We start from the raw sequence: 14,333 nt of genomic DNA, 5'->3' as shown, positions 1-14,333 counted from the left end.
ATGGTAAGTCACTAAAACAATAAATCAAATCAGAGTATTCTGGTACTTTTAATTAAAAACGATTGTATTACTAGACTAGTCATGGCTCTTCTCTCCTCTTCGACACTTGCATAAGATAGGCTTACGAGTGTTGACTAAAGTAGAGGTGGCCATTTTTGATCATCTGCTAAGTGGAAGACTTTATCAATATACGTTTGTATGTGTGTGTTTCATACCTCCTAAATTGGTTATATGATATGAGGTAAGGTTTGTAAGATATCTAACTAAAATCACCTTAGGTATATTAGACACAATGTTTAAAAACAAATTATCAATTTATTGTACAAAAAGCAATCCAAAGAATTGCTGTTTTAAATTGTTTCTCAAAAATTTAAAGCATAAATTACTCTTTAGCACTTCTTATAAGTGTTTCACTGAAATGCTTTTGGAAATGTACTTTTTATTAATTATCTGTTTTGATGGTGTGCCACAAAAGGTTTTATCTTTAATTGTAGATTTCTTAAAAGGTAAATGGAAAGATTTGCTGTAATACTTTATATTTTGTCATTGGGAGAAATCTATTTAAAATTAAGTTAGTATCAAATAATAGCATTAGACATGGTTGTTGTTAACCTCTTCTGTGGAAATTAACATGCCACTTGGTAGAAATATAATTGGCAAGCCACAGAGAGGGTCTGTACTTAAACACTAGGGTTAATGAATACCTTTCTTTTTTCTTTTCCTTCTTTTGGCCTTTAAAATTGCAGTTAGCTTAGGCTGTTTGAAATGATTTTCTTTGAATGTGTTGTGACATTGTTTTAATTGAATGAAATTGCAGAACTAGCATGATAAATCAACACAGAATGAATTTTAATGCAAAGCAAATGATATTAACTTGGAAATTGGTTGCAGTAGACAAAGCAGCTGCTATGATTAATTTTTTTTTCATTCTCTGCTTTTACACCCTTTTGAGAAGGATGACCTTGATGGTTTAAGAATCCTAGTGGTTATACACTTTAATACATTTGAACTGTTTTTGTTTTTTTCTTTTTGTTTGGTTCTGGGGCAGTAGAGATTGGTTCGTTTTTAAGGTTTGGAAATTTTTGTTACAGATATAATATGTTGGTTTTGACTAGTTTTAAAACATTTTTAGGTTAGTAAATAATAATTGCAAGAATTACTTAGCCATGGTAGAAGTCCTTTTCTGTGAAATCTTAATAGCATGGTTTCAACACGAGAGATTAAATATGCAAAGAGAATGGGATGTGCCGGAGAGTGTCTTCTGAGTATTTGTGTGTCATGAAGTGGAGGAATACTTTGGCAGAGGACGCAAATGAAAAGCAATTACATATTAGATATTTGAAGTAATAAAGTACTTCTATTCATAATGCATTTTTCCAAACATTCTTTGCCATGCTCAAGCTATATAATGTATATCTACTATATGAATTACTTTGGGAAAAATACCTATATAGAGCACAACTATTATTGAGGAAGAGCTGGTAAAGGCTACTTATTTTAAGAAACAGTCAAAATAACAAATAGACCAAAGGCATTTTCACAGATTTCTTGAGCGCAAGGAGAATTTCTTTCCTCCTAAACAAAATACAACACAACACAACAAAACAAAACAAAAAAAGCCCAAACCAAAAAAAAAAAACCCAGCATATCTTTCACTCTTTACTACCTAGCAAGCTTTGAACATGTTTCTTTAAGTTGAATTTGAAAATGAAAGTTTGTTTTCTATTCTACTGAAAAATACTGAAATGAAATAAAATGAATAAGGGATGGGATGGGATTTCTTATTTCTGATCAGGTTGTTTGAGAGAAGGAGAGGGAGTGAAGTTTTCTAGAATCTGTGACTGTGTATAAAGGTGGATTTAGCAAATTGCAGAAAAGCAAGAAGAGCTTGCTCTAAATGAACACAGAGCCAGGCCTGTTGATAGGTTGTCTGTGATACGTCTTTTTTCTTTCTTAGATCCTCATTCTGATGTTGCCTGTGCTACCTGAAATTAATGTCGGTTCTAGATCTATTTAGATTAAAAGATAATCTCTTAAAAAACTTCATGGACTTCTCTATTAAGGACAAAGGGTAATTTAGACCACCTGAGCAATTCTAGTAAAACAGGACACAGTAGGAAAAAACATCTACTTGAATGCATCAGTGACCCAGCAAGATTGTGAAGAATTGCCAGTTCAGGATCCTAGGGAGGACTGAGAATCAGGGGGTTGTAAGCCCGACTTTGGGGAAATCCTTGTCTTCTAGGTATGCTTGCTAAAGAGGACAGGTGAGAGGCTGAACTTTGGGGGACATGGGTTGGAGTCTGTAACCTAACCATGTGAATTCTCTCTCATGCCCAGTCTTTGCTTTGGGTAGGGATTTGATGGGTATCATTCTGAGGGTAAGAGTGAACCTTAATTTCCTAGGCATTTACAGACTCCACATATCAGCATCAGAATTGTCTCAACCTTAATAAGTGAAATTGTATTGAAGTGATCTTGGGTTGCTAGTTAACTGTATGTGCCTGGCAAAAGCTAACATTCTCTCTGGAGGAAGATAACATCATTTTTGGCCTATTATTTCTGTAAGCTATTTAGTAAGTACATTGTCTGGCACAGTACTAGAAAGAAAATAATCAAACTCATAAAGTAAGGTGGCATTTACAAAAGTCTGAAGAAACAAGACGAAAGAAACAAATTCATTGGGACTCTAGATACTAGAATTATTAGACCCAGACTTTATAGAGTTATGCTTACTATGTATAAGGAGGCAAAAGACAAGTTGGAGAAGTATGGCAGAGAAATGGGAGCTATGAAAGAAGAGTCAAACTGAATATCAAATATGGTAGAGAAATAGAAATTTAAAGGAAAATCAAACTGAAAAATTCCTTAACTAGAATTAATAGGATTAATAGAAGGTTAGAAACTTTTCAAGAGAGAATTAGTGAACTAGAAGTTAACTCAGGAGAAAACTCAGCATGGAAAGGCAGAGGGGTAGAAAAACTAGGAGAGAGTGTAAAAAATGAAAGGAATGTGCTAAGAGTCTAATACATTAGAATTGAAATATTAGGAGAAGAGGAGAGAGAGAATGGGACAAAAGCAGTGTATGAGAGAGGTATGGTTAAGAACTTTCAAACCAAAGAAATAAAGTCAGAGATTTATGGAACTCTGAACTAGAAGTTGCAAACTGTACTTAGGCCCACCACAGTAAAACACCTGAAAACTAATGTTGAGGAAGAAATCTTAAAAGTCAACAAAAAGAGGGAAAAGATTACTCTTAAAGAAGCAACAGTAGGTCTCATAGTTCATATCTCGGAAGTGACAGAGGAAATCCGAAGACTAGGTAAGGAATCTTCAAGCTGCTGAAGGAAAAATAACTACCAAACTAGAATTCTGTACCCATAAAAATGAACGCATTTTCAGATGAGGAAAAACTGAGAGAATTAATCACCAGAACACTTTTTGCTGAAGGAATACTAAAGTGTGTTTTTCAAGCCAAAGAAAAGTGACCTTAATTGGAGAGTTGAAGATGCAGAAAGGAATAAAGAACAATGAAAATGGAGAATGCTTAAGTAGATCTGTTTTATTTTTATTTTATTTTGCTTTTTAGGGCCGTACTTGTGGCACATGGAAGTTCCCAGGATAAGGGTCAAATCGGAGCCACAGCTGCTGGCCTACACCACAGCCATAGCAACACTAGATCCAAGCCTCGTCTGTGACCTACACCATAGCGCACAGCGACGCCAGATCCTCAACCCACTGAGCGAGGCCATGGATTGAACCTGCAACCTCATGGTTCCTAGTTGGATTTGTTTCTGTTGCTCACCATGACGGGAACTCCCGCATGAGTAAATATAAATGCATATTATCTGTATGGAATGATAATGTCCTTTTGAGTTAAAAACGTTAAGTTTGAAACACAACTAATGGTACTTAAACTAGATGGGGCATTGTATGGGGAAGGGGTGAAAATATGGATTAACAATAGTGTTTGATAATTCAGCCATGCTTGTCTAGGGTAAACAAGTTTATAACTTTTGAGCTAATAGAAGGGAAAAATGAAATAGAAAACATTTAGTTTTTTAAAGCTATTTAGTAAGTACATTGTGGACATAGAAATATGTCCATATTATTTAAATTTTCAAATTTGTTGGAGTTTCCTGTTGTGGCACAGTGGAAATGAATCCGACTGGGAACCATGAGATTTCGGATTCGATCCCTGCCTGGCTTGCTCAGTGGGTTAAGGATCTGGCATTGCCGTGAACTGTGGTGCAGGTTGCAGACGTGGCTTGGATTTGGCATTGCTGTGGCTCTGGCGTAGGCCAGAGGCAACAGCTCCGATTCAACCCCTAGCCTGGGAACCTCCATATGCCGTGGGGTGTGGCCCTCAAAAGAAAAAAAAATAAAGAAATAAATTTTCAAATTTGTTGATATAAAGCTTTTGTCTACTTTACTTATTAACCTACAGGATCTATAGCAATGCCCTCTCTTCACTCCTTACTGGTTATCTATGTTTTCCTTCTTCTTGATCAGTCTTCTCATATAATCTGCTTTTGCTGACTGAGATAGGCTGATTTCAAAAAATGGCCATAATTATCCATTTACCCCTAAAGGGAATCTACCATTTGCATAAATGTGCAGCTCCTCTCATCCCCTGGAACTGTGCCAGCATGGTGACTGGCTTTGAAAAAATTCTCATTTGCATCTGTGTACAGCCCACCACTCCCCAGGAAAGGTGGCATGAAAGAAAATAAACAGGATTGTAAAAGAGAAAGTATTTAGTAGGAAGGTGGATACATATCATATAGTATAAAGGGCAAAGTGTTCCAGTTAAAACTCAAAGATTGCAAGATTGGATAAAGAAACAAAGCTCATCTAGGTAGTGTTTAAAGGAGTTCCACTTAAGATATAAATACAACAAAGAGTCGAAAGTAGTAAGATTGGGGGAAGATATACCATGAAAAACCAAACAACAAAAAATTTTTATCTCTATATTAATATCTAGGTTTAATGGCAGAAGGTATTACTAGAGATAAGGAGGGCCACTTCATAATGACAGAAGGATATAATTTTGTGTATACCAAATAACACAGCCTCTGCACATAAATAGAACTAGAAGGAGAAATAGACAAAAGTTAAATCAGAGAAATTTGGACAGTTTCTGAACACCCATGGAATATTTAGAAAAACTGATTATATGCTACACTTTTTAAAAGCAAATCTCAATATTACAGGATTGATAATATAATATATGGTGTGTTTTTTAATTACAGTATAGGAAGTTAGAAATCAATAACGCAGATGCTTAGGAAATTCTTGTATGTTTGAGGTGAGAATACATTTAAATATTCAATAACTATCAAAATATTTGGTCTGAATGATGGTGGATATAGTACATATCAAAACTTTGGGATACAGCTGATGGCAACTTAGAGGAATACTTAAAACTTGAAAAGTATACATATTAGAAAGAAGAAAGAGTACCATAAGCTAAGCGTCCATGTTACAATGTTGGGAAAAGTACAGCAGATTAAACCTAAAAGAAGTAGATGGAAGGAAGAAATAAAGGTAAGAGTAGAAATCAAAGACCAAAAAACCCTACAAAACGAAGATAATGTTTTGAATGGCTCTTGCTATGTTGTAATGAACAACCCCAGAAATTTACGTTAAACCAACCACTGTCTGTTTAGCTTCTGCTTCTCTTCTGCATGCTGGTCCTTGGCTGGGATCAGCAAAGCAGTTCTGATCTGCGTCTGCAGTCAGCTGTGGGTCAGCTAGGCATCTCGGCTTTTATGAGTTGCCTGGCTGTTGGCTGGGTGGGACATTGATGGTGACTAGGTTACTTGCCTTTCATTCTCCAGTAGGTTAGTCTGAGATTGTTTACTTGGGAATGATAGGGCTCTAGGAGAGTAAGACTGAGACTTACGTAGGCTTTTATTTAATACACGTGTTTCTTTTCATACATTGTATTGGAAAGCCTGTAACCATGCTGGCACAGTTCCACTGGATGAGAGGAACTGCACATTTACACTGCAGATGGTAGAGATTCCCTTTAGGGGTAAATGGATAACTATGGCCATTTTTTGAAATCAGTCTGTCCCAGTCAGCAAAAGTAAATTATTTGAGAAGACTGATCAGGAAGAAGGAAGATATAGATAATCACCAGTTAGGAGTGAAGAGAGGGCATTGCTGTAGATCCTATAGGTTAAAAAATAAAGTAGTCAAAAGCTTTATATCAATGAATTTGAAAATTTAAATAATATGGACATATTTCTAGATAAACACAAATTACCAAAATTGACGTATGGAGGCATGGTGAATTAAGTAACAGTTACATTATTGTTGAAAATTATGCATAGAGAAAAAACTCTAGGGCCCAGGTGGCTTCACCACTGGTTAATCTTCAATATTTAAGGAAGAAAGAACACAAATCAGTTTCTACAAGCCATTCCAAAGACTAGAAAAAGGAGAAATGCATCCTAAGATGCTTTGAGGCCTGAATAACCTGATGCCAAAACCCCAAGATGCATATTCTGAAAGGAAAATTAAAAATTACAGATTCCATTTGTGAATGTAATTAAAAAAAAATCATCACCAAAATGGTAGCAGATTGAACCTTAGCGATTTATAATAAAGTATAATGCATCATGATCAAGTTTATTGTAGAAATGTAAGGTTGATTTAAACATCCACTCATGGTTTTAAAAAAAACAAAAACTCCGCAAACTAGGGCATAGAATGGGAATTTTCTTAATCTGGTAAAGTATATCTACACAAAGTCTACAGATTACTTCAACTTTATAGTAAACTGTTGAAAACTTTGTTCTTGAAATCTCGAACAAGTCAAGGATGGTAACATTTTTATTTGACTTTGAACTCAAGATGTGCTGGCCAATGCCGTAAGGATGGCAAGAAAGGAAGAATGTGATTGAGTTACATATTTTTTTCTGTCCATTATTTACAAGTGGTATGATTATTTACCTAAAGAATTCAAAAGAACATACAGAAGAATTAGGAGAATTAATAGCGAAGAAGTAAGGTTATTGTGTTCTTGTTGTGGCTCAGCAGAAACGAGCCTGACTAGTAACCGTGAGATGGGGTGTAGGTCGCAGATGTGGCTTGAATCCTGTGTGGCTGTGGCATAGGCCAATGGCTGCAGCTCTGATCCGACCCTAACCCAGGAACTTCCATATGCCAAAAGCAAAAAAAAAAAAAAAAGGTTGCTGAGTACAAGATATGATAAAGAAAGATAGATTATATATGTTCATATGTAAAAAATAAAAATATCATTTACACTAGCAAAAATGGACCCCCAAATGTCTAGGAATATATCTAGCAAAAACTGAGTTAAGGCACAGTATAACAAACTTTTGTATTGTTGAGAGAAATATAAGAATACCTAACCAAGTGACAAAATTATGACATATTCATGGTTCTAACGATTCTGTTGTACTATTCCAGTTAAAATGATTGCTAGTATCATTTTAGAAATTGACCAACTATTTGTAAAATCTGAATGGAAATCCAAAGGCTGAGACTTAAAAAAAAAATCTTCAATGAGTATTCATTGCACACTGGGCATGGTTCTTGATGTTTTGCATGTGTTCATCTTCTTTATTTCTCATACAAACCCGAAGGCTGAGGCACTCTTGAGAGAAGAGCAAGGTGAAATAACATGCTATCTTGCATATTAAGGTTTTAAAAATAAAGTTAGAGTAAGTAATACAGTGTGATGTTAAACCATGGATAAACAAATGATTAATAAAGTGCCCAGAAATAGACCCAAGTGTATTGTCATAAATATCACTGCACTCTAGAGTAGTTGGGAAAGGGTAGTCTCTTCAGTAAAATATGCTAGGACAATTGGGTATCCATGTGAGAGAAAAAAGGTTTTTGTCTCATCACAGACACTCTTTCTTGGTCCACTGTAGACATAAATATGAAGTCATAACTATAGAGCTTCTAAAAGTTAATATGAAAAGATGACTTGATGACCCTGGGTTGGGGAAAGACTTCTTTTAAACAGAACACTAGCTGCTAAGAGAAGACTGATAGTTGGAGCTACATTAAAATTAAATGTGATTTAATTGAGTTCAATCAGATTAAATTCAGTCATCATAGGACACCATTAAAGATGGAAATGGGAGTTGGAGTTCCAGTTGTGGTTCAGCAGTGACGACCCCGACTAGTATCCCCGAGGTTGTGGTTCGAACCCTGGCCCAGCTCATTGGATTAAGGCTCTGGCATTGCCATGAGCTGTGGAGTAGGTTGCAGGTGCAACTCGGATCCTGTGGTTTGGTGTAGGGCGTTAGCTGCAGCTCCGATTCAACCCCTTGCCTGGGGACTTCCATGTGGTGCTGGTGTGGCCCTTTAAATAAATAAATAAATAAAATAAAAGATGGAACTGGCAAGCCACAGGATGGGGAAAGACATTTGCTACACGTGTAACCACAAAATAGAAATCAATAAGAAAGTTCAACAACAATAGAAAAATGCTGTAGGAATTTCAAATGTGCTTCAAAAAGAGTATATCTGAATGACCAAAACCATAAGAAATGTTGGAGGAGTGGGTCAAAAACTGTTCCTCATCTCTTTGGGGAATATAAATGTGTACAACCATTTTAGAAAACAATTTAGCTCTAGCTGTTGAAGGAGATTTTTAAGGATAATATCTCCTTTATCAGCAGTCTTTTCCCTAAAAGAACAGTCTTTCGTCTGCCTTTATTTTATACTCTTTCATGTTAGAGCCTTCCTCAGATCTTTGATGAACCTTCTTTCTCTGTACATGTTTAAGTATGAAACACTGAGAATTTGAATTCAAAACTTGTGTTCATGAACTGGGCTTGCTTACTGCAAGCTTCACTTTCAGTTGATCCCCTGAAGCTATGCATCAGCCTTTGAGAATGGAGCCAAATGCTGGATGGTGGAAGTCTTTTCTTTGGGGCATTTCAGATTTTCTAGAAGTGAAAACTCAAGCCTATAACCTCAAAGATACCTGGCTTTGGTGTTCTGTGGTCAGGGAATGGTCAGTTCTGTGTATTATTTCCATCTCTTCTTCCTGGTTTTCTGCAGAGCTCAGTGTCAGGTCTCTCAGGAGTTCTGTAGGGCAAATTTGCTTTTTGATCGTATGCCCCTTCTGTGGGCATTCTGAGCTGAATTGTTGATTGAGGGCCCGAGATTTCCTAAAGTGAATTGTAGTGGACTTCATAGGCTGTTGTCCACTCTGTGCTGGACTTTGTATTGGACCTTTTATATATATTGTGCTGTGTACACATGGCAGTCCTCACTGGAGCAATATCTCCATAACACGATTGAAGCTTATTTTATGTGACTTTCAGATTCCTAATAGTTATTTAGAATTGGGCTTGGATACCAGTTGGGATCTATGTGCTTTCAGAGTTTAAACAGTTAATCATAGTACAGTACTTCGGTTTATTTAGATTGGAGATATTAGAAGGGGTTCTAGTTGGATAACTACAGGGATTTAATTTGGGTAAAGAGATAGATAAAGTATTGTATGCCAAGGAACTAGGGAAGGAGAATGGGTTTTATTTGAGTGTAAAGAGGTCAGTCAGGCAAATTTCATAATTTATAATCTGTAGAGCTAGATCAAGGATTTAAGCCCTTGAGTCTCAACTTGGGATCGAAGTTACATCATAATCCCCTGAGGGAGGAAAGCATTCTCCTGTCTTTATTATCTACTAGCCATCTTTCATTTGAGAATCACGTTTGTAGGACAGGAGTGCTGTTGACAGCTTAGGCAAGGTAAGAAGCTGGTGGAGTACAGAAGATGGAAGAATTGCTCTGGCAGCAGTAAATTTTGGCACATTAGTATTATATAATGGTACTCTGACAGGAAAAAATGCAGGAAAAAAGTAGGAAGCATAAGAAGCAGTAACTTACTTGGTTTAATGAGTAAATAAACCACTCATGGGTTTTTGTGAAGCTGATACTATGAACACTCATTTTTTTTTTTTTGATCTTTTATTCAGGTGACATGTAAATGCAAAAATTTACTTTTCGATATTCAGAGTTTGGTATTCTTCTGTTGGCCTTTTTAAAAAAATGACTAGAGTTTCCTCGTGGCTCAGTGGGTTAAGGATCCAGTGTTGTCACTGCTGTGGCTCTGGTTACTGCTGCGACACGGTTCACTCTCTGGCTCGGGAACTTCTGCATGTTGTGGGTGCAGCCAAAAAAAAAAATAACTACTTTATATGAGTTCTTGAAGTTTCTGTGGAGAGATGATAATTCTTTGTTTATACAGTTATTTTTATCCTATTTATGATGAGTTAAGATTTCTTGCCAGAGTAGTAGTATAAGCTAAAGATAAAATGGAAAATAGGAAAATAAAGATGTATATGTAAATAAAATTGTGCAAGAAATGTGATAGAAAAATGTAGACTCATGACTTAAATATTTGCCATAGGGTAGAATCCAAATTTGGCCATCAGTGTTGTGGCAGCCACCCCCAAAATACCGTTGTCTGAACAGTTGCTTTGGAGAAAGTATAAAGATAAATAAGATAGGAATTTCCCCTAAGTATTTCTGTAAAAAAGGCAATCACTATTTAACACAACAAACAACAGTTCACTGAACGATGTCATGAAGAATTTTTAGAAGGGATTTGCATTCTTGTGTGGCACCCAAGATTTTGTCAAACTCTTTAATATACTGTGGTTTAGATTTTGTGTGATGGATAGTTCAGTACGTGTTTCAGTACTGTTGTTCAGTCCCTGTTTTATGTAGATCCTGTTATTCCTAATCCATAAATTGTATTAATACATAGGAAAATTATGGTCAGACTAAACCATGAGCTACTGTAATTACACCCTCAAACTTGGCAAGAAAATTGATAAGATTTTATTTCAACTTAGTATTTTTAAAAATATATCTACAGTAAGTATATACTTTAAAATAAATTTAACTGAATAATATATGGTGATTTTTTTTTTTCCTCAGTTTAATTTTGTTGGGAGAATCCTTGGACCTAGAGGACTTACTGCTAAACAGCTTGAAGCAGAAACAGGATGTAAGATAATGGTCCGAGGCAAAGGCTCAATGAGGGATAAAAAGAAGGTAAGTCTTTGTTTTCCTTGTTTTGATTTTTTTGGGGCGGGGGGGGGGCTGCGCCTGAGGCATGTAGAAGTTCCCAGACCAGGGATCAAACTTGCACCATAGCGGTGACCCAAGCCACTGCAGTGACAACACAGCTGCACCTCAGGAGAACTCTGAAAGTAAGTCCTTGAAAACGGGGCAGGTCTTTATGTCTGTAGTTTACTTACGCTTTTGAATTTTAATAACAAAATATCCAGACCCTAAAGCACTATACATTATTTCGTGTCAGAAACTTTTAAACTTTTTAAAGGGGTTGTCATGATATTCCCTTGTTGACTATCATTTTTCATTTAGCCAACTAATGTATTAGTCAGTCCATCATATTAATTTTGGCATTTACACTTGAGAAGCTGCCAGTTTGGAAATTAGTCACACTATAGTGTGTATATAAAAACATAACTGAAAGTTTGAGAAATCAAAAATGTTTCTTTTGATGAAATTTAAATGAGAAGGATCAAATGAATAACATTGGATGTATGTCATCTCATCAGGAGAGTTGGTAAACAAAAAAAGGCTTATAACTAGCCTCTCTAACATGAGTCATTTTGGTTGTCACCAGCATTCCGTGCTGATAAGTTTTCTAGACAATGTACTTTAAAGCATATTGTTCGTGTTTTCTGCTTTTCTTTTGCCAGTTCTTGTTTTTTTCTAGTTTAATTAATAAACATCTAATTACCTACTTTAAATATTGTAATTAGGAAGGCTTCATTTGCCTTATTTCCTTTTATCCAGTAATATTTTTGAAATTTCTGTCTGTGCAAAAAAAAATTTGCTTTTTAAAAAAATAATCTAGATTTTGGTTGTCAAAGATTAAATTTGTTAGGAAGGATTTGTTTTTTGTTGGTTATTTTTTTTTTTAAATGCGTTGTCTTGAAAGAGATAGCAAATGATAAACCTGTGGTCAGCTTATGTTACAGCATTGAGTTGCTTTGTGGAGCTTATGGAATGAGCACCAGACCTGTAAGGTATTCTGACTTTATTCTGATATGCTTCCGTTTGAACTTCGCATCTCATTTTGTTTAATCTCTTCCATAAGCTGATTGGATCTCAATCATTTTCTTCTCTCCTTACAGACAAATAATGACTTAGTGGTTATATTGCAAGTGAGAGGTCCTTTATAATATTGATTATCTTTAAATCATATTGTAAGCTATTCTTGTCAGCTAAGTATAAAGATATTTTGAGGCAAGCATGTGAATTCTCCTTGAGCATATGTAGCTGTTGTAGTTAAAACAATTTTTCTTTTTTTTTTTTAATTAGAATCTTAAAAAATCTTTGAGCATGTTCTGGATCAGCTGAGTGGCAGTCTGGTGTTGCCATGCTCTTTTTGCACAACTCCCATGTTTGCACTTGGTTTCCTTGGGATTAAGTAATGCCAATTTAATAGCCTAGGGACAATGAGGTGAACTGTCAGCAACTGAAAGACAACTCTTTACCACAAGGTTAGTGTATTCATCAGTTAAACAATTGATTATATGTCAGTTAACAAAGCGTGTTTTGCCCTTTCCTCAGTCCCTGTAAATTCTGTAGTAATGGTCCCATACTTATTCCATTCACACACTCATAGGCACTGAGGATTAGAGCTTGGAACATTGTAATGAGACATCAGGAGTTCTCTTTTCATTGGGAGTTGAACTTGTAGCTTGAAGAACACTTCTTGCAATCTTTGGCAGAAGATCATAATGGCTAAGAGAGTAAGCTCTGTAACCCTTCAGTTTTTAGTAATTGAAAGGCATAGATACCCCTCCCTCTTTTACTCTCTCTGATAAAAGATTTTGTTTGAATCTTGTTTCTATCACTTAGCTTTGTGATTTTAGCAAATTAATCTTTGTGCCATATAGTGGGAGTAATGATGTCACTTAATCTCTTATGATGGTTGTGAGGATTAAATCAGTTGTAAAGCACTTAGAACAGTGTTTTGACATAGTATTTGATCAGTTAATGACTGTTCCTTATAAATTTTATATTAACATTATGAGTTAGTACATTTTGTTTAAACTCTTAATATTGTATCATGGGGAAATACTACAGTTTTTTAAGCTTTGGAAATGACCGTACTTTGTTGTTGCTTTGTGACTTTTGAATATCCCATATTCTCATGGCTTTTCTGTTTTGTTTTTCTGATAGTTGTGGTGTGTCCATATTCTCTCTTGTTCTTAAGCACAAGAAGCATTTTATTTTATTTTTTTTTAAATTTGTACTGCTGTCTAATAAAATTAAAAACTTACAGATTATACATAATGCAAGAAAACAATAATAAAATAAGATCCCAACAGAATTTTTACTGCAGGTTGCATTTTTAGTTTTACTAAAGTGCTACAGATGAACATACTTTGTGAGTTATCAAGTTAATTTGAACAGCTACCATATGTTTTATATTAGGGTATGTGGCTTTTGTGAAAAATTTATGTATAGATTTATAATACCAGGAGTATTCTCTGTATTCTTAATTTAAATCTCTACATAATAAATTGTCAACCAAATCATTTTGGTTTATGCTGTAGTTAGTTCTGCTCAATGAGTTTTTAAAAATGTTAGTAAAAGTCAAAAGGGAAGGTACTATCATTTGTTGCTTGGCTGTTATTTTGAGAAAGAACATGACAAACAGATGGAGACAGAAATATTGAAGTAACTAATAAGGTTGATTGAGGTATATTTCAGGTTTTTAAAGGAAAACTTCAAACATTTCTGCAGTTTTTGGTTTATGTACAAGCTGAGAAAGCTAGGAACTACATCTTAATTTACTGATTGCTCGAAATATTGTGATGGAAGTGCTATTTGCTGATTTGTTTTCTTTCCTGCTAGTCTGATAAACTCAGTGAGGGTGTACCATGTCAATTTGATGAAGTATTTCCCTGATATTTGATGAGAAGCTGGCACAAATTAAGACCTAGAGAAAGATGAAATATCTGGGAAAGGAAAGAATGTTTAATAATTGAAAGGCATAGATACCCCTCCCTCTTTTACTGTCCCCGATAAAAGATTTTGTAAATAAAGAAGATTGTAACTTGGACGTGCTTTTAATTCTTTTGGGAAAATAGGCAGTACTGCATCACTCTAAGCTGTTGGTTTTAAGCGTGTGAGTGAATTTGCCACTTTAATTTACATTATCTTGAATTGATATTGCTTTATCGGTGGGAACAACAGCAATTGTGGAATAAATAACCAGTGGAATGATACTGGGTAAACTCATGGAACCTAAGAGCAGGAACTGTGCTCATACTTCTTAAGAAACTGAT

The 14,333-nt window shown here is 35.4% G+C and overlaps 1 protein-coding gene across 25 annotated transcripts in view; it reads left to right on the top strand.

Annotated features, from left to right (window-relative positions):
- QKI (QKI, KH domain containing RNA binding) overlaps nucleotides 1–14,333 on the top strand; it is a 151,206-nt gene that overhangs the window by 50,320 nt on the left and 86,553 nt on the right. For all 25 annotated transcript variants that reach the window (XR_002341609.2, XR_014837085.1, XM_085011603.1 and 22 more), the window contains one exon: nucleotides 10,939–11,055. Coding sequence is in view for 23 of the 25 variants with exons in the window: in XM_021083632.2 (XP_020939291.1) it covers nucleotides 10,939–11,055 (117 nt within the window). In the remaining 2 variants the exon portion in view is untranslated. The remainder of the gene's footprint in view (nucleotides 1–10,938; nucleotides 11,056–14,333) is intronic.

Source organism: Sus scrofa, chromosome 1 (assembly GCF_054392235.1).
Source record: "Sus scrofa isolate SSC_HxYL_T2T_F1_AM1 chromosome 1, Sscrofa_HxYL_maternal_Yorkshire_Landrace_v2.0, whole genome shotgun sequence".
Classification (NCBI taxonomy): Eukaryota; Metazoa; Chordata; class Mammalia; order Artiodactyla; family Suidae; genus Sus; species Sus scrofa.
Note: the sequence above shows the minus strand (reverse complement) of the source record. Positions and strands in the feature narration are given on the sequence as shown.